General features: G+C 39.8%; 1 protein-coding gene across 1 annotated transcript in view; it reads left to right on the top strand.

Moving 5' to 3' along the window:
* Positions 1-4,870: 4,870 nt before the first annotated feature.
* DHX15 (DEAH-box helicase 15) overlaps positions 4,871-24,261 on the top strand; it is a 58,868-nt gene continuing 39,477 nt past the window's right edge. Inside the window, exons 1-3 of the mRNA XM_077776596.1 lie at positions 4,871-4,974; positions 11,870-12,305; positions 17,354-17,547. Of these exons, the coding sequence (XP_077632722.1) occupies positions 4,904-4,974; positions 11,870-12,305; positions 17,354-17,547 (701 nt within the window). The 5' untranslated portion in view covers positions 4,871-4,903. The remainder of the gene's footprint in view (positions 4,975-11,869; positions 12,306-17,353; positions 17,548-24,261) is intronic.

Here is a 24,261-nt window from a genome sequence, read left to right on the forward strand (position 1 = left end):
GCATCAATTGCATTTAGCAGTAGCCATCACATCCTATGTGCTTACAGTTACTATTTCCCTCATATTTTGACAGTAATGCATGTTCTTTCACTATATACCACATGCTCTTTCTCAGTACACCATGGGTAAAACTTTTAACAATTACCCTATTTTCTCATGGTAGCTATGTTCTACCCATCACCGCTGATTCATTGTGGGCCAGCGACCAGACTCCAAAATTCAATCACAGTGTCTGCTTTCTTGGACCATTCCTGGCACCAAATCTTTTTGTTTGGGTTCCATGAAAAGTAAACTCTGAAGTAAAGATCAATGTTCAGAAAGTTTATTAAGGAGTACACAACATCAGTGGAAAGGAAAACAGTAGGGTCAGACAGAATGAAAGAAATGGGCTGTGATGCTGTTGCATAATACAGGATTTGACTGGCCTTTGTCCCTGGTTCCTGGGAGGTAACTTCTAAACCCTTGGAATTTCCCAAGAAACAGGACTGTTTTTGCCATTTATGGTGGGTCTTTGGACCACACTTGAGTTTATGCTAATAAGATGGTTCAGGGTGAGGGCTGATCATGCTAGAAAGACAAATCCTGTGATTAAAAGGTTGAGGCTTTGGGGGGCGCCTGTGTGGCTCAGTCGGTTAAGTGGCCGACGTCAGCTCGGGTCATGATCTCACCAGTTTGCTGGTTCGAGCCCTGAGTCTGGCTCTTTGCTGCCCGCTCAGAGCCTGGAACCTGCTTCAGATTCTATGTCTCCCTCTCTCTGTGCCCCTCCCCCCACTTACACTCTGTCTCTCTTAAAAATAAACAAACATTAAAACATTTTTTTTAAAAAGTTTGAGGCTTTGAGCCTCTTGATATCAGCCCAACCTCCTGACCTCTAGGGAGGAGAAAGGGGGTGAAGACTGAGTTCAATCATGGGGCTAAACATTCAATCAATTGTGGCTATAAAATGAAACCCCAGTAAAAACTCTGGATGTTGAAACTTGGTGGAGCTTCCTGGTTTGTGAACATACTCATGTGCTGGGAGTGTGATGCATCCTAATTCTATAGGGAGAGGGCACCGAAGCTCTGTGTTAGGGACCCAGCCCCCCAGACCTCATACTATTTCTTCATTTGGCTGCTCCTAATTTGTATACTTTACAATAAAATTGTACTCATAATTATAGTGCTTTCCTGAGTTCTATGAGTCACTGCAGCAAGTAAGTGAACCTGAGGGAGTTGTGGGGGAACCTCCATTTGCAGCCAGTTGGTCAGAAGTGCAGATGGCCAGGACTCTCCGAACTTGTGGATGGCATCTGCAGCAAGGCCAGTCTTGTTGAGGCCTATACCCCTAACTTGTGGGGTCTGAGCTAACTCTCTAGGTGGTGACTGACTGAACTGTATTGCAGCACAGAAGATGCCATTATAACAACAGCCTCGCTGACCTCACAGGGAGCTCGGATGCTCTGAAGCTCACAGTTGTCCCAAGCTAGGAAGAAGGACTAGGTGCATATACTTTCACACTGTATCCAAACTGCCCTCGGGCACTTTCCCTTGGCCAATGAAGTTCTTGCAAGGAGCTGACAGCTAAAGGATGTCTGCAGGTAGCATTCTTGGGAACTGAAGGATGAATTTCAATCATGAAGCAGGATTTCCAATCAAACCGTAATGCCACTACACTTGGTAACCATTTCTATCCATTAAGTGGTCAAGAGAGGACAGGGTGATTGAAGACGGTACTGAAGATTCTTGCAAATTTGTAGGCATTTTGCTGCTAAAGAGAATCTAAAGAGGGAGATTTGTGGACTGATCCTGGCAAATCTTCCTGAGTGATCATATTGTCTTTGCATTTAAAACTTTATGATGTCTTCCTATTGCTCTCGGGAAGGACAACATCTCAACATCCTTAGCAAAACCCCTCAGGCTCTGTGTGATGTGGTCCCTTCTTGCATCTGCATCGTTTTGTTCTGTCTATGGGTTGCACCTGACTTTTTCAAGTTTTGGAGCCTTTGCACAGGCTGTTTTCTCTGTTTGGAATGCTTTCCTCTTTCTGCCTGACCAATTTGTACTCATTTTGGGGGTCTGTGTACTTTTCTCGGAGAGGTCTCCCCTAACACTCATTCTGGATCAGGACCATTTGTTATATGCATGTAAAGCACCTGTCTCCTTTGGGTGCCTAGGTGGTGCAGTCAGTTAAGCGTTTGACTTTGGCTCAGGTGATGATCTCATGGTTCGTGGGTTCTAAGCCCCGCGTCAGGCTCTGTGCTGACAACCAGCTCAGAGCCTGAAGCCTGTCTTCGGATTCTGTGTCTCCCTCTCTCTCTGACTGTCCCCTACTCGCACTGTCTCTCTCTGGCTCTCAAAAAAATAAATAAATAAAAAATTAAAGAAAAAAGCACCTGTCCCTTTTATTTTATTTTTTTTTAAAAATTATTTCTGAGAGAGAGAGACAGCATGAGCAGAGGAGGGTCAGTGAGGGAGGGAGACACAGAATTCAAAGCAGGTTCCAGGCTCTGGGCTAGTTGTCAGCACAGAGCCTGACGCGGGGCTCGAACCCACCAACTGTGAGATCATGACCTGAGCCAAAGTCGGTCGCCCAACCGACTAAGCCACCCAGGCACCCCAGCACCTTTGGATGACCCTTTTAGCACTTATCAGAGCTTTAACAAATGACAGTTATTTTTGCAGTTAGCCTCTTTCTTTGAGAAGTGTTATGAAGGCAGGAATTATGGCTATTTTGTTCTGTCCAGTCTCCCCAGAGCAAACCCCAGTGCCTGACGTGGGGGTTTAATAGATACTAATTGACTGAATAAGTAAATGAAGTAATTAAGATAGATAATAGTGATACAGTGTAGTGGTTAATAGTGTGGCTCTGTAGTCAGGCTGGGTTAAAATCTTCCAAATCCTAACTTGTCTAGCCAGAGCCCTGTAAAGGAGTCCTCCCCTTGATGGAGAAAATGTAGAAAATGTACAAATGTAGAAAATTCAGCTTATCAGTCCACATTGAGTTTGTCAGACTCGTGGAACTTGTCCTCGAACAACCAAACCCTAGAAGGACAATAACAGGAATAAGAATACCTATTCAACAGCAGCAGCAGCAGCACAGAGTAGCACTTAAACACAAAGACAGTCCGGCAATCCCAGAACTGTGATCTTGGCCACAATACTTAACCCTGTCTGTGCATCAGTTTCCTCACCTATAAAGGAGTCTAGCTCATAGCACCTCACTGAAAGTTGTTGTAAGGGTCAGATAGGTTAAAATATAAAAGAAACAGGGACGCCTGGTTGGCTCAGTCAGTTAAGCATCCGACTCCTGATTTCAGCTCAGGTCATGATCTCACAGTGGTGGGATCAAGCCCTCCATCAGGCTCCATGCTATCAGCACAGAGCCTGCTTGAGAATCTCTCTCCCCCTTTCTCTCCCCCTCCCCTGCTTGCTCTCTCTGAAAATAAACTTAAAAAATATATGTGTATACATATATGAAACAGTGTCTGGTGCCCAATAAGTTCTTCATATGCATTGGCTATTTTCATTATTATCAATTTAGGTTGGAAGACATCTCTGGCTGGACACCTGGAGCTGGTTAGTTGCCTAAGACATTCCCTCTAGGCAAATAAATTCATGCCACAAGTAACAGATCAAAGGTTTGTCCAGTAGATAAAGAGTTGGTGTAAAGGAAGTATTTTCTGGCATTCCCAGGAAGCTGTAGGGACGTGGTGGGTGGCTTTTCTCTATGCTAGGGACAGTGGTATCTAAAAATCAAAAGTAGAACATCTCGGCACAGAATTCTGCCCCTCCTCCCAAGTAGTGTGAACATCCTGGCAGATTCTGGCCCTTTGTTCCCCTTATTATAGATTCCAGAAAGGCCGCTATCTTTTGGTAAGGATGGCTTTTCTTCATTCATTCAGACTACAGCACAGTTGATTAGGTTATCCTTTTCTTTAGATATACCCGAGGGCCAAGGCAGAAGCATCATTGTCTTGATTTCAGATCTTCTTTCATCAAGTCTCCTTGCATACTTAAGACGAGCTGATCCTCAGGGTGGGCCTAATTCCAACTGTTCCCTGATTATTTCTCCCAAATTTTAAAGTACTTAATGGTAGCCTTCAAACTGTGAAACGGATATGCTCTGGGTGCAGAGATCTACAAAAGTCATAAAAGTCATCTCACCCCAACAATTTGCTATTGCTTTAGATAGCTAATAGGACCATAAGCCTTCTTATCTTCCCCAGGCTTAGTGTTCACATCTATTAACACCTACCTTGCAGTGTTACTGTAAAACTGAGGACATAAGTAGGGTTAACACTGTGGAATCACATAATAGGCACACGGGGTGGGGGGGAAGGCAAATTACGGTCTTACTGCTAATTATCTCTATTCTGGGAAAAAACATCTATAGGTTGAATGTATGTTGTCTGTGCTGGGTTAAAAAAAAGGGGGGACAAAACGGATCACGGAGAGTTTGACCTTTTCTCACCTCGGTTTCCCTAATATAATTGAAAGGGGTCTGGTCAGTGGCTGCAAGTTCTTCTAGATTTGTTATAAAATATTGGCTTCCAAATCTGCCTCTGCCCTTCATTTGTTATGATCTTCATTAATTTCTTAACCTCTCTTGGCGTCAGACTCCCCTAAAGCCAGGATAATGGAGATGGATAAAACTTCCTAAGCAGGACTAGACTTTCTTCTCTCTGAATTTCCTAAATCAGAAGGGCAGGAAGGCCATAGTACGTACGCCTCTGGGTAGCCGCGTACTCGGCAGGGAGAGAGCCCTGAAGAGGCAGGAAGGAAGCCGCCGAGGTGGAAAGAGGGCGGGCCTGGAGTTCCCGCCTCCGATGCGCGCGCGCGCACACGCACGCACGCACAGCACGCACAGCACGCTGCGGAAGCGCGNTCTTCTTCCTTCAATACCGCGCGCTCGCAGAGTCCGAAGATGTCCAAGCGGCACCGGTTGGACCTGGGGGAGGATTACCCCTCCGGCAAGAAGCGTGCGGGGACCGATGGGTAAGCCAGGCCGGGGGCGCGAGGTAGCGGCTCGGGCTTTGTTGGGGTCCCCTCAGAGAGCGGGCCAAGGCCGCCCTAGGCACGTCGGCCCTGGGGCGCAACCCTTTGTTTCCCTGTGGGTTGGCTCACTTGCGGCGGGTCGGGGGTAAGCGGCGCCACTCCCGGTGATCGGGCTGGGCAAGGGCGCGGGGAGATGTGTGGTGCGGCCGCCGCCCGGCCCAATCGGGAGGGTGGGGAGGCCTGTGTGGCCACGAGGGCGCCTCCTCCCCGGGCCGAGCCAAGCCAGAGTCACGTCGAGGGGAGCAGCCGGGAGGGAGCCGCGGACCTCGTGGCCTGGCTTCCCGGGTGAGGCCTGGAGCCGGGGGAGCGGGTGGGGGAGGGCGCGGCGGGAGTATTCGCTTCCAAGGGCACCAGGTATTTCTCAGGCCGAGCGANAGAAAGGCGGAGGGCAGAAAGTGAGGGAGGCGTGTGGATTCTTCTGTAGGTTGGGATGGGGGTGGCGGGAGTTGAGGGAGGCGTGCAGACGAGTTCTCGGGGGAAGGGAGAGTAGAGGACCCGCGGGAGAAAGGAAAATGTGGAGATTACCTGATGCGCTGGAGGGCTGGTGGTTTGGAGCCACGGCATTTGTCGTTTGGCGGGAGAGCTTGTGTCTCGGTCCATTCAAACACTTCAAAGTAGATACGAGGCAAACTTCCGCTCTCTGCCTACGCTCCCGCCATCTCCTTTATTTCCTGCTTTGCTTAAAACTGGTTGTTGGACATCCCTGGGATGGGAATTAGAAGGCATGCCACCCCCCACCCCCATGAAGTTCTTGTTTTCTGCCCCTCTCCTAGTTGCTTTAGAAAGAGGCAGGCACTTTTCAGAAAATTTTTAATATTTATGGCAAAATGTCGCCCGTGGGGAGGTTGTTTGAGAGTTGAAGTACAGACTCGTGATGTTTCAGATTGCTTTCCCTTCGCATTTTTCTGGAAGCTATAGAGGAATTTAACAGTTGACTTTTAGCAATTTCATCGACATGATTTCTTGTCCAGTGTGTGTTTTCATTCCTGAAGTTCAGAGAGATTTATTTGGATAATTCAGGCTAGAACACAAAAGTCTGAATATCCAAATACTTTTCATAATTTTATCCTTGGGTATGTGTAAAGAATGTAAAGAATCACTGTGTCACGTCATCTATATAACTTGTGAATTTTTGTTCACCCAGAGCTCTTCATTTGGATTGATTTCCGAGTATGTGTTCAGTGTCTGGAGTATAAACCAGGGTAGGGTGTACTTTTTGATACCTTTCCACGTACTGAATGTGGAAAGCAGAAGTATGTAACATTTTAATCTCGTAATTTTTTTTTTAGTTTTACACGTGGTGGACATTAGGTTTCTCTACTTTTAGGCTGTTTTCTCTTTAGGATCTCTTCCCCCCACCCCCCAGGAAAACTTTAGCATATTTGGGTTATAATACAGACTCTTTAGAGCTGGAAGTGACTTTGAAGAGTATAATCAGCTCTACTCAAGGGGATGAGAGGTGGAGACTCATGTGGCTTGTGCAACTTTACAGTGTATAGCTGGATCTGGAACCTTGATCTTTTCATTCTCTCTTAGCCTCTCTTTTCCTTTACAGCACCTACCATGGCTATAGTTAAGTCAGTGCAGCCTATTTAAAAAAATTTTTTTTAATGTTTTATTTATTTCTAGGAGAGAGAGAGAGAGACAGCGTGAGCAGGGGAGGGTCAGAGAGAGGGAGTCACAGACTCTGAAACAGGCTCCAGGCTCTGAGCTGGCAGTCAGCACAGAGTCCAACGTGGGGCTCGAACCCACAAACAGCGAGATCATGACCTAAGCGAAAGTCGGACGCTTAACCGACTAAGCCACCCAGGCGCCCCTGGTGCAGCCTATTTTAATGACATTTGTAATGAGTTGGTAAAGTAGGGAACACTTGGTGCTTGGTTCCTGTGAAGTAAAAATAAATTGCATGTCATCTGGCTAAGATGCAACTGATGTCTCTCACAAGAGTTCACCTTGCAGCAAAATATACTGGGGTGCAGTGAATTCATTTATCCGTATTTGTATATATGTGCACCATTTAAATGCATTTCTTGGGATTAGTGGTTTCATGATACATATGAAGTTGCTCCCTTTCTCTTGCAAAACAGGTACGCTCAGTAAAATGTGGACATTTTTAGGTCTACGATCGTGACATTATGATTCTCTTGAATGTTATGTGACATCTACCTGTTGATGAAGGAGAGTTCTTTGGAATGAAGCCTAAGTTCTGAGATATTCTGGAGAGAAGTTTTGTAGGCATTTCCATATCACAGGACTAATTTTCTTTAGCAGTGGGTTACAGTGTTTAATAGTGCTTGGTTTTGTTCCGTGGTATTGGATGTTGACTGCAGTGCAGTCTAGAAGGGTTTTTGTTTTTGCTTTTTTGGTCCTAATAGTTATTAGCAAGTGGTTTTATCTAAGAGAATACTAGGCTTGTCAGTCTTAGGAACTCCACTGCTGAAAATGGCTGGCCCATTTCCCCAGAGGAGGAAGGTAATTTGGTGGAAGATTTCATTTAGATTCAAGTTCCCAAATTTTTTATGGCATTATTTAGTCCTGCTGTATTTTATTTGCAGGTCAAGTAGAGAAATTGAAGGTTTCTGTTACATAGTGACCTTACTGCTTTTTTTCATCATCTCACAACATTTTCTATAATAACATAAAACTATTACCAAAAAAGACAACTGAAGTAGGGAAAAAACTTTGTGAACGTAGGGATATTTTCCATTTTGATGTTTGTTTCAGAGATTACTTTCTAAAAAATATATATATATATTTTTTTAACGCTTATTTTGAGAGAGACAGATGGCATGAGTGGGGGAGGGTCAGAGAGAGAGGGAGAGACAGAGAATCCCAAGCAGTCTCTGCACTGACAGTGTGGGGCTCCAGCTCAGGAATTGTGAGACCATGAGCCACGCAGGCACCCCAGAGATCACTTCCTAATTGTGGAAAAGTGAAATAAAACATGTAGAGTACATACTGCGCTCCCCAAACTATTCTGGGTGCTTTGTATGTATAACCACATTTTCACTACAGTCCTTTGAGGAAAGTGAGATTTTAAGTCACTTGCCCCAGGGAACACAAGAAATTTCTATATGTAAAGATACAAAGAAAAGGCAGAAATTTCCCTGAAATCTTCATTCTCCTCTAACCCCTTGATGAATATTGTTTTTAGTCTTTGCATATTATTCACATATATAAATTGTAATATTATCAGTGGGATGTTTCAATATGGGTTGTTTTGTGCTTTGGTTTTTATTTACTAAGAAATGTGTCACAAACGATAGAATAGATACACGTTATCCTTTTCATTGGCTGTCGAGTATTCCACTTTTAAAGGGGTATCTTAACTTATCCAACCAGTTCCTGTTCGTTGGTGTTTAGGAAGTTTCCCAGTCTTTATTATTTTACAAGTGAAAAGATTATTGTTATGTATACATATTTGTGCACTTCCATCCTTAGAAGTAAGATTGCCAGATAAAGGGAATGCTTATTTAAAATATTCTGATTTTAATAATCAGTTGACATCTGTATTAGCAGTACTTTAATTCCTGTTGTTTCATGTAGAATTTTAACATGGTATTGTAAATTGAAAAAAAACTTTAACGATAAGCATATTTATTGGGCATTTATTATGTTCCAGGCACAATTTTAAGCACATTACATATAACTTAATTTTTGCAGTACTGCACAAGGCATATGAGTAGCTGCATTTTATAGGCAATGAAAGAAGTAACTGTGGTCATACAGTTAGCTTAAGTGCTGAGCCAGAGCAGTGGTTGAGACCATTAAGAAACGTGGTTAACAACTGTGTCATACTGTGTCTACCTGTTGGTATTGTGGCTGTGATCAATAAAGTACTGTTTTTCACTCAGTTTTTTAAACATTACTCTTATCTCAATGAGTGAATCTTTTTGACAGCAAAACTTCTGTATAGTAAAAGTGCTTGTTTAAATAAAGAAAACATGCATGTACTCAGTAGCCTACATGTTATTTATGAAGCAGTGGGTTCGAGAGCCCTCCTTGGCTGACTTTTAATTTTCATCCTCCCTCCGCCATTGGAAGTAGATAGTTTGAATCATAGGCAACATTTCAAGATGTTTGAATTTACTTTCTGCATCCTTCCTGTTGCTTGCTTTCTTTAAAAAATTTTTTTTGTGTTTGTTTATTTTTGAGGTGGGGGGGACTAAATACGAGGGGAAGGGGCAGAAAGAGAGAGGGAGGGAGACACAGAATCTGAAGCAGGCTCCAGGCTCTGGGCTGTCATCTCACAGCCCGATCAATGCAGGGCTCAAACCCACGGATCATGAGATTACTACCTGAGCCCAAGTCAGCCACCCAACTGACAGAGCCATGCAGGTGCCCCACTTCCTGTTATTTTTTATTTTATTACTGTTTTATTAATACTTTTCACTTTGCAGGTTAGTAAATTGAGACTTGCCAGTGGTTTTACAACTGATATCAGTGCTCCTTTTACTGTGTCTGCCCCCATTTCCTGGTCAGCAGTTAAATCTTTGTGCCCTTAGAATATATTTTATGCTTCCTATGCTTTGGTTATTTTTGGTAATGAAGTTTCTGATGAAGTAGGCCCTTGAAAAACATTTTTGTGTAGCTATTAGCAAGGTGATAATGATTTACTTTGTCAATCACTGTCCATCTCCTGTATTTTATAACTCTTAAAAGGTTAGGTCCTTATGTGAAATGCCAGGTACTGTGCTAGGAGTATAGTGGAGTTCATTAAACTTCTGTTTTTGTCCTGTCTCTTGGTGGTCAGGTAATGGTCTTCTATCACACCCTGCCTCCCACCCCTGGAGTACTAGAAACATGAATCTTTTGCATTTAGACCAGATGTTCTTTAAGGATTGTTTTATGTCCTCTGACCTTTAAGATACCAGGTCTTTGAACCATTCATGGCTACAGTGCTGCTCGTTTTTGCTGGGCACATTTCTGTGTGCCCTGTTACAAACTTTGTCATTTACATTTGGAGCAATATAGTTATTTAATTAATGAGCACCTGAGACTAGAGGCAGATGCGAAAATCAAAGAAAGGATGGTTGATGGCATATTTCAAAGATAGGGCAGGAAGCTGAGTTTTGAGACTTAATTTTGTATGTTTATTAGGTTATCCTTGGCGCTTCTTTTTCTCTTTGATTTCCTTTCTCTTTGTGCCAAATGGAATGAAAGGCTTCAATCCTAGCTTGTATGTTCTGTGATTCTGGAGAAAGTGAACACTGGAATGGGAGAAGGGAGAATCACTTTCCATATATATATTTTGTATTTATATTAAAAGTATATATGGGCATATGAAAGTACATATAAGTATGAAATGTGTGTATGTATGTTTGCACATAATAAAGCTTTTCTGTCAGTGTAAATTCCTGTGGAATACAATTATATTTTAGGAAGGACAAAATAAATATAATTGGTCTCCTTACCACTTCTGTAATTGGGAAACCATCCTAACTCATGCTGGGTCTAGAATTTTAGCTGTGGACTACCAAGGGATTTCTCTTGTCCTGCCGATGTGCTCTTATAGGAATGAATGGTCTTTCCTGATCAGCTACTGATAATTGGGGTATGGGAAATTTGTATGTCTTTTGTGTGTTATGGATAAGGAATAGTGATGTGTTTAGTGGCTTGTCTTAATAGCTCTGTGTGCTTCACTATTTCAAGTTTTGGTCCAATTACACCCTGTGGCAAGTTTGCTATAGGATTTGTTCTGAAGTAAACTGGATTAGTAGACTAAAGAAGCAGGGATTATTTAAAAATTATTGTATTAGGAATCATGTCTAGTAAATAGAAGTAGATACTAGAATTGAGTACTTAAAATTAACCTTGGTTTAATATAGTGGCCATCTGCATAATTTTAACATTTTAAAACAACTTACTGTTGTTCATTGGAGCTTGTTTTTTTTTTTTCATTTTTTATCTTTTTAATTTTTTTGAGAGATAGAGAGAGAGGGAGACATAGAATATGAAGACAGACTCCAGGCTCTGAGGTAGCTGTCAACACAGAGCCTGACACGGGGCTCCAACCGTGAGATCATGACCTGAGCCGAAGTTGGATGCTTAACCGACTGAGCCACCAAGGCGCCCCATTGGAGCTTGTTTGATGGATGACCAAAGTATACATAGGCTTACAGAGTAATTTCAATGTTTTGCAGTTGTTATTAAGGAGATCATGTAGGAATAAACAATGAAAACAAAAGAATTTTTGTGTTTTAAATTTAAGTTTAAAGTGTTTTAATTTTAGTTTTTCTTACAGAGCAAAGATATGCTTATTAAACAGAATTGAGAACGTGCTGGAAAGTGTAACTTGGAAACAAACTCACCTACAGTCCTTTAACTCATATCCTGTTAAGTGCAAAGGAGTTGTCTTTGAGTACAGAAATAGTTTTGAATTTTTAACATACTAATCAGTGCACAAAATACCTTTTCACATAACATGAAGGAGAATCTGGGGAAGATTGTGATGTCATCCTGTTTTTGCATCATTGACCTCTACCTTTTTCCCACCTTGCCCTCATTTTTTAATTTCTGCTGTGTCTAAATAGGAAGGGATTTTACTTCACTCGAGTCTGAGTTCTCGTGTTAGCTGGTGACTAAAGGTTATGGAAAGAACCTGTCCCTTAACAAAATCTGAGGCCTCATCAAGGAGGGAAAGCTGTTTATGGGTGAGGCATGGAGAATTCTTGATTATAAGGAATTATTATTTCTGATACTTAAGTAATTCACTGAGTTTTACGTTGGTTTTATTCATTTGGTTGTTGGACATTTACTTCCTTTGTTACTGTAACACTGCCAAGAACATTCTGCATAAAATTTCAGAATCTGAATTCTAAATTTTTGTTTTTAGGAAGGATCGAGATCGTGACCGGGATCGTGAAGATCGGTCTAAAGATCGAGACCGAGAACGTGATAGAGGAGATAGAGAGCGGGAGAGGGAAAAAGAAAAGGAGAAGGAATTGAGAGCTTCGACTAATGCTATGCTTATCAGTGCTGGATTACCACCTTTAAAAGCTTCCCATTCAGCTCACTCAACCCACTCTGCTCATTCAACACATTCGACACATTCTGCTCATTCAACACACACCGGACATGCAGGACACACATCACTTCCACAGTGCATCAATCCATTTACCAACTTACCCCATACTCCTCGATACTATGATATTTTAAAGAAACGGCTTCAACTCCCTGTTTGGGAATACAAGGATAGGTTTACAGATATTCTGGTTAGACATCAGTCCTTTGTACTGGTTGGTGAGACTGGGTCTGGTAAAACAACACAGGTGAGTTATTGTATACCATGATATACTATATTGATGTTTACATTTACTAAATGTTTCTTATTTGATTCTGGTAGTCCTTTCCATTGCCTGTCTGGTAGCATCCTGAAGAAGAGCTACTTTGATGGTTAGCTATTCATTTAGTGACACAGAGTGGGGATCTGGTAAGGAGCGCCTGTTTTCCTGGGTCTAGAGGAAAGTAGCAGTGCTGTTTTGTTAACGTTAAGTACGGCAGAATGATGCTTTCCCACCACTTTGATTCTGGGGTAGTGCAAATTTGGAGGTACAGGTTTTGTTTTCCATTGCTTGAATGTAGAGATTTGAACCATTGGGGGCGGTGTTTTTGCTATTCTTGTTTGTTCCTATGTTTTGTTTTGTGATTGTTTTGAACCATGTGAGTATTATCTACTCTTAAAAAAAAATGGAATGACTAAATTAAAGTCTCTTTCCCCATAACCTCCATCCATTTAGTTACACCCTCCCCTCATGTACATAGAAGTAAACACTAGTACTCTTGGTAGTAATATGTCTAGAATATTTTTTGTAAATGGATGAGCCATTGTTTACTGGGCGCATGTTATAGACCCCTAGGCTGCTTCTAATGGTTTTCGTGAGCAAGTAGATCCATTAGAGTATACTGCTAAATGTGGAATTTTACAAATCTAGTAGGTAAAAAATGGCATTTCAGTATAATTTAAAAAAATTTTTTTAAGTTTATTTCTTTATTTTGAGAGACTGAGAGAGTGTGAGCAGAGGAAAGGCAGAGAGAGAGAATCCCCAACAGGCTCTACAGGGTCAGTGCAGATCCTCATAAGGGCTCAGATTCATGAAACTGAGATCATGATCTCAGCCAAAGTCAAGAGTGGATGCATAACCTGCTGAGCCACCCAGGCGCCCCTGAGTGTAATTTTTAATTTGCATTTCCTTGCTATGAGTGAGGTGTTAATCATATTTTTATATGTTTAAGTTGAAAATTTCTAAGATACTACAAAAACAGTATTCCCTGCTCATTGTAGAAAATTGGGAATATTCAGGAAGAGTGGAAATGAATTTAATAAATTCATAAATTATTATGTTGTGTTTCCTAGTGCCTTGTTTTCCACGTTTATATACCTGTGGTACATGTATAATTGAGCATACTGCATATGCAGTTACCGTTAATTTTTATTTTATTTTTTTAAGTTTATTTATTTATTTATTTTGAGAGCTAGACATTGTGACTGAGGACGGGCAGAGAGAGCGGGAAAAAGAATTCCGAGCAGGCTCCACACTGTCAGTGCAGGGCTTGAACCCATGAAACTGTGAGATCGTGACCTGAGCCAAAACCAAGAGTCCCGATGCTTAACTGACGAAGCCACCCAGGCTCCCCTATATTTTTTTAAGTTACATATGCCACAAACCTATCAGTTTAGGTATATCATGGAGACATTTTGAAGGCTACAATGGCAATCAGAATAGGGAGCTTTTAAAGACTGAGCCTTAGTAAAATAAATTTTTATAAGTGAAAGAAAACTTGTGTGGATATTAGGAATTGAAACTGATAGGTTTATTTTTATTACCTTAGGAAATTTTGAATAATGTGTGAAATGATAGAATAACTCTAAACTTCTTAATATAGTATTTTAAAGAATTACTTCAACTGGTTTATCTAGTTTGCATAGTGTTAATTTATCTGTTAACAGTTGGATAAAGCTAGGCACTCTGTCCTTTGTATGTATTACCTCATTTAAGTTTTTCACCAACCCTGCAAGGAAGTTAATCACCATTTTACAAATGAGCAAAATGAGCCTTAGATTCATAACAGTCTTAGAGATGGGTTGCCCTAGGTTACATAATAGATTTAGGTGGGCTCAGTATTTAAAACTATACCTTTATTATAGCCAAAGTTATATTTATTTCATTCTGCTATTCTGTGGTCTTATGCAGTTAACCTTATTTCAGAGATGAGTGCATTTAGTAGCAATTAATGTAGAAGAAGATAAAGTCAGTTCAAAACGAGAGGTTTGTGATTATTTGAATTAATATTTATGGGGTTTTTCTGTTGTTTGTTTTTGTGTACTTACAATGGCAGGGCATGGGGCGCCTAGGTGGCTTGGTTGGGCGGCCGACTTCGGCTCAGGTCATGAGCTCCTGGTTCGTGGGTTCGCTGTGCTGACAGCCAGCCCAGAGACTGGAGCCTGTTTCAGATTCTATGTCTCCCTCTCTCTCTGACCCTCCCCTGCTCACGCTGTCTCTCTCTCTCTCTCAGAAATAAATAAAACGTTTAAAAAAAATTACAACGGCAGGGCATTTGGGGGATTCGAAGGGACGCAGAAAGCTTGAATAGTGAATTGTACCCAAATGCTTTTTTCACATACTCCTATTAAAAACTTTGACTCAAGACCATTAAGTGTAGTCAGCCAGTTTTGGTTATCTTTTTGTGCTTGTCAGAAAATGAAATCCTTCAAACAAAATTTAAACTATTGACTCCAATTTTTGACTAAGATTCACGATAAAGTCACTTTACATTGCAGCTGGTATGTTAATACTATATCCATATATAAGAAACTAAAGCTAGTTCTTTCAGCCCACGTGACCGCATGAACAAGGGCATGAGTTCAGAGAAGAGAAAGCTTGGCATACCCTGGCCAGCATATAAGGGTGTGTATGAGGAGGGAGGTGAGGCAGGTGAGACTGGACAGCAGGCTGAGCCTTAATGTGTATCCTGCTGTAGATCGGGGAGCCAGCAGAGCGGTTAACTGGAGGGGAATGACAGGAGTTTTTACAAAATGTTCTGTCTAGTGAGAATGTTGATGATAGACTCTGAAGGAGGTAATAACATTCGACTGTATAAGGTGCTAGAATGGAGAAGGAAGGGAGGATTAGAGTTAGGATGTTAATACTAATGAGAGGATATGGGAGGAATTAATAAGTATTTGGAGGAAGGGGAGAAATGGTTTTGGTTTTGAACTTGTTGAATTTGGGATATAAGTGAATATATCAGGTGGAAATGACCACTAGGTTAGGTATGGGAACTATCATTAGGATTGTTATTTGATGTATTCTAGGTAATGTTAGAAGTCTGAGGAGAATAAGACTAGTCAGGATGGTGTATAAAATAAGACAAGAGGGGCTGAGGATCAGTTTTTAGGAAAGTGGCCTCAAATGGAAGGGCAGAAGCTGAAAGGAAGGATTGGCTTTAGAGGGGTTGAAGCCAGCTTGAAGCCTGATTTGAAGAAGCCCATACCCTGCATATTTCAGTTCTTGCTTCCTTCTTAATGCTATTCTTAGAACTATGAGTAGATGGCATCCACTGCGCTATTTTCCAGATACTGTCTGGGAACCCTAGAAGGTCCGTGAAACTCTTTCTAAGGTCCTGGGAATTTCTTAGTTTACTTCCAGCAAAACAAAAATAATTGCAACACATCCAAAATTGAAGCCCATGAGAGAATAAAACTTTCTTCTAGTAAGCCAGACGTCAGAGATCAGTAAAAATGCAGAACAATGTACTCCTCTTGCTAATTTTTCTCTCTCTTTTTTTTTTGCTTTGTTTGGAAGATGTAATTATTTTTCATAGAAAATATTTGTGTTAGTATAGAGTGGGTTTTTATTGTTAAGAATTAATATTCGAACAATTTTTCAGTTTTAATTTCCTAATACAGTAAGTCTGTTAGTTTGGTATCCTTGGTTACTTTAAGAGTATAAAGGGGTTCGGAGATCAAAAGTTCAAAAATTGCTGTATTAGTCAAACTATATTTTGTTTTTAAAGTGGGAGTAAGTTATCCATTTTATTGGAATAAATTTAAAGACCTTTTGAACATTCTTGCCTTGAGAATTCAGAATTTTAAATAGCTTTAACTGGTAAGTGTTTCTTTGAATTTCATTTTGTTTGGTCTTATAAAGTACATTTTTTGCCTATGTAAGAGGCTTGATGAAAGAAGATAAATATATAAAACTTTGCTAGAAAACCACTTAAGCTTTGGTTTGAGTTTACAGATCTAGAGAGACCCTTCTGTTTTAGTGTAGTATTTAGTTCTGTTCATTTCAAATCCTTTAAAGATACGTATTGTTAAACTGTTAGAGAGGCGGCATAGTCACCCTTCCCCTGTCAGATATTTGGTAGTGAAAACAGTTATCCCCAAATTGCAGATGTAACCTAACTAAAATGTAGTAATGGTATAGCAGCTGATAGTCTTCAGGTGTTCTTGTACAAATCCTGTACCAGAAAAACCCGCACATGCGTTTTCTGTAGCATTAGAGTTTGGTAGGCTTTTGGATACTTTGATGGAGACCCATCGTGAACTTATTAGCAGTAGATTCCCATTTCATGCAGTGATCACTTAGATTTTTTTCCATGGTTTTAACCCAGGTAAGTGAATGAAGAGCCATGAAATTAGAGTTTCTGTTAGGTTTTATTGATAATGGAACAAGGAGGAAGTGCAGTGTCACGATGCTGCCAACCAGCTTGCGCTTGGTGTTTTTTCTTCTCCAGGTGCTGTTGAATTTGAGATTGACAATTACTGAAATTGACTTTAAAGATGGCACTTAAGATGTTGGTATTGTGCATCCTCTCCTACAGGCAGAAGTTAGATTCTGCTGGTTTACAAACCAAATTTGAATGAACTTAAAATGCACATAGCTCTATAACTACAAGAGGGTGTGATTTGTTTCCACCTGGATTTTGTAATTCACGTTGTATAAGAATTTAATTAATAATTTCTTAGAATATTTTTGGAAACTCATATTTGTTATAAAGTAGAATTTTTCATAAATTTTTTTCTAGTATGTAGAGAAATGTTTAATGATGGAACAGTTGATGCTGCAGCACGTACTCTGCGCAGCCCCAGTGGACCTGGACTGGTCAGGAGCACCGTTATGTCCTGTCAGGGTTATGGGGGCTCCTCCTTGGCTTGGGGAGCTCATAGAGCTCCTGCTATAAGTTTGAGTCTTAATTTGTGGTGTGCGTAACTGAATTTTTTTTACATTATTGGAATGCAATGAAATACTACATGTTAAATATACCTAATATGTAGGCAGAGTAGAATTAATTCAAATGTGAAATTATTTGATAGATTCCACAGTGGTGTGTGGAGTACATGCGATCATTACCAGGACCCAAGAGAGGAGTTGCCTGTACCCAACCCAGGAGAGTAGCTGCAATGAGTGTGGCTCAGAGAGTTGCTGATGAAATGGATGTGATGTTGGGCCAGGAAGTTGGTTACTCCATTCGATTTGAAGACTGCAGTAGTGCAAAAACCATTCTTAAGTAAGTACTATCTTTAAAAATGGCTACTTTGTTTCTCTGCTTTCAGTTTTCTGCCACTAGATAGGGGACTTGCTAATGGAGTCGCAAGTCATCCAAATTTGGAATAGCCCAGAGAAGACCTTAGACTTACTAGGTGACTTTTTAATATGGATTCTTTTTCTTGCTAGTAATATATATAGCTCAGTAGACAATGAATTTCAAAGGTCAGATTTTAGTTATTTTGTGCTATATATTAGGTGAAATGTTATATCATTTAAATGATAGAAAAGTTAAGTGATACATCTTAGTAAAGGATAGTTACTTTAGAAAGAAGGATGTGTGGGATGATTTAGAAATTATTTGGGGGATAGGGCTTTTAATGTTAATTATACAGCAATTACCATACATATGTTTTGAGCTAAAGAGGAATCTTTTGTTGAGTAATATACTCTTGGAGTCTCCTCACATTCTTTTTCCTTTACAGCTGTAGTGCATTATTACATTTTTTTTTTAATCCTCATTTATTCTTGAGAGAGAGCATGAAAGAGAGAGAGAGAGCGAGCGTGTGCGCACACAAGTGGGAGAGGGGCAGAGAGGGAGAAGGAAACACAGAATCTGAAGCAGGCTGACAGCACAGAGCCTGACTTCGGGCTTGAACTCATGAACTGAAAGATCATGATCTGAGCCGAAGTCGGACGGCTAACTGACTGAGCTACCCAGGCGCCCCTAGCTATGGTGCATTATTAACTACCATATGGAGCTTCTTTCTAAAATTTTCTTTAACTGTCCTAATTTTTTTAGTCTTACACTTGTATTCTGCACAAGTTGTAATATATGTTGCCTGATGGTAATTCTTTTGAAAATCATCACCTTTTGTTGCTTACGTTTCTTCTGTGTATATGTGACATTTAAATCATTTTTTAAAAGTGATTTCTTGGGACACCTGGGTGGTTTAGTCAGTTAAGCGTCTGACTTCGGCTCAGGGCATGATCTCACAGTTCGTGGGTTTGAGCCCTGTGTCAGGCTCTGTGCTGACACCCAGCTCAGAGCCTGGAACCTGTTTCAGATTCTAGGTCTCCCTTTCCCTCTGACCCTCCCCTGTTCACACATGCCTTGCGCTGTCTCTCAGAAATAAATGAAACATTAAAAAAATTTTTTTTAAGTGATTTCTTTGTCACAATGTAATCTTTTCCCTGAGGTTTTTAAAAGACATTTTTGGAACAGAATGTTACATGGGCAGTGAAATGAGTCACTGATAGCAGAAATATATACAGTATTATAGGGAAAATTATATAGTATAGAAAGTTTCAAATGTATGCAGAAGTTACAGTAGTATAATGAACTCCTGTGTAACCAGCATCTTCAGCTGTGGTCAGTCTTGTTTCATCCGTATCCCAATTTTCCCTGTCCCATATAATTTGGAACAAATCTTAGATGTGATATGTTTTCATCTCTAAATATTGCAGTGTATATAGCTCAAAGATTTAAACTACAGCTATGATATTCAGCACTTAAAAATTTCCCTTAATCAAAACATCCATTCACTCTTTTTAAGTTTCATATCAATTTTTTCTAGTTTCTTTGGTACTATTTTATTGGAACTCAAGGTTAAAGAATCCAATATTGTTTGTTTATTTTGAGTGAGAGCAAGTGAACAGGGGAGGGGCAGAGAGGGGGAGAATCCCAAGCCCATGGGGCTTAAACTCACAAACCATGAAATCTGACCTGAGCTGAAATCAAGCGTTGGATGCTTAGCCTACTGAGCCATGCAGGTGCCCTTCAATATTGTTTTTAATAGCAGCTGGACAAGTATTTACTTAAATTAGTCTTTGACTTTGAGGCATTATTTTGGTTTATATCTTAAACTTCACTGAATATTGTTCACTAGTAATTATGATGTAATGAAAGAATTACATAAAATCATAACTTAAGATTTTATACTAATTTAAAATGTAGATAATGCCAAGGATTGGAGGATAATAAAGGGTAGATTCTACTCATCTTTAGGAGAAATAATATAATTATTTTGACATTTTATTCACTGTATTGAATGTTTCTTCTTGGTAAGCCACAGTTGAGTAGGGAAAATGGAATTTGTGGGAGAGAAGAAAGTTATATGCAATATTGGGTCAGAGTGTGTGTGTGTGTGAGGAAGTGGCAGGCTTTCAAAAGATGTATGCTTATGAAAGATTTTGGTTCAGTTAATAGGGAATGACAAGTTACGTAAACAGATCTGATAGATCAAAATGAAGGTATTTTTGGCATTGTGATGTTTTCTTATGGAATGGTTCCCAGAGGCTATTACTAAACTTAAAAAAAAAGAAAAGAAAAGAAACCAAAACCCCTTAACTCTGGACAGGGTAAGTTTACTGAGAATTCTTCTAGAATTTGAAGAGCTAGAAACTGACCTAATATAGTCTATAAGTGATAGTAAATCCCATTTATTAGTAAGGAGTTAGTGATAGTTTTGATAATAGGACTGCTTCATTAAATGGAGGGTGTTATAAATCTCTTGATATATTTTGTATAACCATTTATGAACTCATTTCCTAAGAACCCCAGATTTTAAAAATGCTGGAACCTTTTTTTTTTTTTTAAATGTTGACTTACTACTATTGAGAGAGAGAGTGTGAGCCAGGGGAGGAGCAGAGAGAATGGGAGAAAGAGAATCCCAAGCAGGCTCAATCCCACTAACAGTGAGATCATGACTTGAGCCCAAAACCAAGAGTTGAATGTTTAACCTACTGAGTCACCCAGGAGCCCTGAAAACAGCTAGCACCTTAACTTAAGGAAGACCCCGTTATAGTTAATTGGGCAGGAAGAGTGAATACCTCAGACAGCTATCAGTGTCCTCTATTAGCTTTTCTCATACACTGTTGAGCTTTGAGCCACATAGGGAGTAGGAGCAGCAACCCCCCCCAGTCAAATCTGTGTATAACCTTTTTTTTTTTTTAATGCTTATTTATTTATTTTGAGAGAGTGAGTGGGGGAGGAGCAGAGGGAGAGAGGGAGAGAGTATTCTAAGCAGGCCCCATGCTGTAAGTGCAGAGCCAGACTCGAGGCTCAATCTAACTACCATAAAATCATGACCTAAGCCAAAATCAAGAGTCAGACTTTCAACTGACAGAGCCAGCCAGGCACCCCTGTATATAACTTATAACTTTTGACTTCCCCAAACTTACTTACCAGTAGCCACCACTGACTTAATCAGTAACAGTCAACACATATTTTGTATGTTACATATCTATTGTCTACTGTATTCTTAGAACAGAGTAAACTAGGGAAAAATCAGAAAATCATTTACAGTACTGTACTGTATTGAAAAAATGAAAAACTATGTTTAAGTGAACTTATGCAATTCAAGCCTGTGTTGCTCAGGGTTCAGCTGTGGATATAAATGCCTGTATATCCATTATTTAGCCAAGAAAAAACTTCTAATTTTGACCATAGAAGGATGGTAAAGTGGACTAACTATTGAAGATTTTACCTGGGGAACTCAGGCTTCAACCGTACTCTTCCTGATTTCGTTGTTGAAACTAAACAAATGCATTTTTGCTAATTAAATAATTTTGTTTTAGGGTACTTCAGTTAAATTAGTGTATATTTAAATAATCTCTAGGCACATTAAGGGTTTAAAACTGCTTTTTCAGGGGCACCTGGGTGGCTCAGTCAGTTAAGTGTCCTACTTTAGGTCAGGTCATGATCTCGCGGTTCGTGGATTCAAGCCCCGCGTCGGGCTCTGTGCTGACAGCCAGCTCAGAGCCTGGAGCCTGTTTCAGATTCTGTTTCCCTGTGTCTCTGACCCTCCCCTGCTCACACTGTCTCTCTCTCTCAGAAATAAATAAAAATACGAAACTACTTTTTCATTGTTTGAGACATAGATAATTAAATTCTGGATTCTAGATCTAATACTGTGCTGTTTTCAGAGATTGGAATCTTGTGTAAATTAGTACACTCAGTTGGACTAGACTTAAATAGCTGTCCAGTCCCAGTAGACAAATCAGTTTTCAAGCTGCCACAGCTAAATGGTTTTTATATTTCGTTTGTTGTGATTTTTGCCTACTCTCATCTCTTTTCTGAAGTATTCCTTTTGCACTGTGTTTATGTTCCATTTGCCATTTTGGGATGGGAATTATGAAAAAACCAAACATCTAGTGAGATAGCTAAGGAACAGCACACCAGTCAGTGGACGGTGTTGCCAAGTTTCTGACTTGTCAGTGAAAATTATTTTAATTCACAAAATTGTAAGGAAGAAGAGGGATACACTTCTGCAGTGGATTTCAGGAAGCACCTTTGAGTTGTGATAAATTGTAAGTTATTTTGAGGGAGTGGAGTTTTTAGGGAATAAAACAAGTTGATAGTTTTTAGCCTTGAGGCAAACATTTGATGTTGGTAATTTGGTAGCCAGTTTAGTTATTTCCTTTTTGTTTTCTCCTCCAAGCTGTAAAATTTTGAGATACTTTGGTACTGAGAGAATCTAGTAGTTTATATAAGTCAGTTGAGTGCCTTCTGTTTGTTGGACAGTGCTAGATGGATAGTACTAGGTGTGCTAAAATGTAGATCTGGTTCTTATCTCTATAAAGTAAGTACTATTTCAGACTGTGATTAGATTTCTGAAAGAGAGTACTGGGGGTTATATGAAAGCATGGTTTGAAAATTCAGTTTAGACTGGAAAAGAGAAGGTGGGATTTAAGTCAAGGCCTAAGTTGAAAGTAATGGTTCTCTAGTGTGGGTATTGGGGTACAGGGAGTGGAGCTTTTTTGGCAGATGGAAGAGCATTTTTAAAAACTTTTTTCTGAAGGGAAAAAAAGGGCTTTTTATTTGAGAAGACATTGCAATCTACATATTCTTTGAAGTATCCAAATGATTTGCGTATGTCAGTATTTCCATGCCAGATCACTTTTGAGATGTTACAGGACTGATTTGTGGACAGTATGTTTCTTTCTTTTGCCTAATTGGAGCATAAATTCTTTGGGGACAAACAGAGTTTGTGTCTCTGTTTATATACTTGTCTTATGCATGGAACTTTTTTAAAAAAAATTCTGAGATGGAAAAGGCAGCAGAAGAGTGAAACTTGTCAATACAATGTGGAGTGTGGGTGAATCTTAGACATAATCATGAGAAATGGGTAGCTTTTTCGTGAAAAGACATTTTCTCTGATTTCTTGTTAGACAGGGTATAGTGATAGGGTAATTTGGTGTATACAACTTATAATTTTCCTTCTGTTCTGAATCTTTTGCTGTTGGGTATCAGATTCCAAAATTGAAAGGAATCTGTCACAGGCTAAGGAATTGATCTGGGGTAAAGTTGATGAAGCAGAAAGTGTTATAGTTCTTTATTCAAGGACATATGTTTGTTCTTAAAGACTGCACCATCCTGAGTTGTTACTTGTATATATGTAGCTTCAGGACAAGCTGCTGGAAAAAAATCAAGAAAAGTTAAGGACAGATCGTAGTTTAAATCTATATTCGTGAATGATACAGAGAAGTGAACAGTCTTGGGTCTTAAGGTGTGGTAAACTCCTAGAGCTTGAGGGAGAAAAATTTTGAACAAACCAGCCAAAGAAGTGCTATTCTACACAATAGGGGTCAGAAACTTTTAGCATTGTTTAATCTCCAAAAGGCACTTGGGACAAGAAGATGAAAGAAAATCTAAAAATATTTAATAAATACGAGATTCCAGTGCAAACACAGCTTCAATATGGAGCTGGCTGGAACAGGACCTTTAAGGTTGACACCGAGGAAGATTTATTAGGCATTGCCATAGCAGATCCTCGTAGCAGATTCTTTGGGTCCCGGAAACAATAGTTTGAAGGACCAGCTGCATCAAGACTACTTAAGAGAATCCAGAGTGGGTTTTCAACAAGGCAACTTCATTATTTAAATAAATGAGAATCAGATGAAATACATCCTAAACCACACAATTGTGTCCTAGCTTTGCCATCTATTAGATCTGATCTTGCCAATGTTAATTAACCTCCCTGTGCTTATTTTTTAGAAGATAGAGCTAATCATAACAACCACCTCATATGGTTGTTCTGAGATAAAATAACGTTAATTTGTGTACAGCCCTTGAAGTAATTCCTATTGCCCAGCAAGTGCTAAGTCAACGTTTTTACTTTTGCTGTTGCTGATAGTGGTGGTAGATTTCCTGTTGGAGAAATTATTGGGTTTAATTAACTAAGTAACCTGGTTAATTAAAAAGAAACATGAAAACAACTTAATGAACTTCCTTTTAATGCAGCATTTGAATTACAATATAGGGGTTTTAACTTGAATTAAAACTTGACATTACTTATCATTATGAAATGAATGAACGAATCCAAATCTTTTAGGGCTGGAGGTAGGCTATGGAAACAGACCATTAATTATATGAACATATAATGTTTATTATTTACATAATATATAGTAATGTATTTATATGTTTATATAAATAAAATATACATTATATTAAAAATAAACATTAATTATAGGTTAATTTATTGAACATCTGTTTTAGTAGGCTTTGTTCTAATTCATTTATGGCACTGGGGTTAGATAAAGGTAATTTTGACTAAATCTTTAGAAAAAGGGGCGGTAATAACTTCATGCCGATCAGAGTGGCTAAAATGAGCAAGTCAGAGGACTCTAGATGCTGGTGAGGCTGTGGAGAAACGGGCACCCTCCTACACTGTTGGTGGGAATGTAAACTGGTGCAGCCCCTCAGGAAAACAGTGTGGAGGTTCCTCAAAAAATT

This window comes from Crocuta crocuta, unplaced genomic scaffold (assembly GCF_008692635.1).
Source record: "Crocuta crocuta isolate KB4526 unplaced genomic scaffold, BGI_CrCroc_1.0 scaffold57, whole genome shotgun sequence".
In the NCBI taxonomy this organism is placed as follows: domain Eukaryota; kingdom Metazoa; phylum Chordata; class Mammalia; order Carnivora; family Hyaenidae; genus Crocuta; species Crocuta crocuta.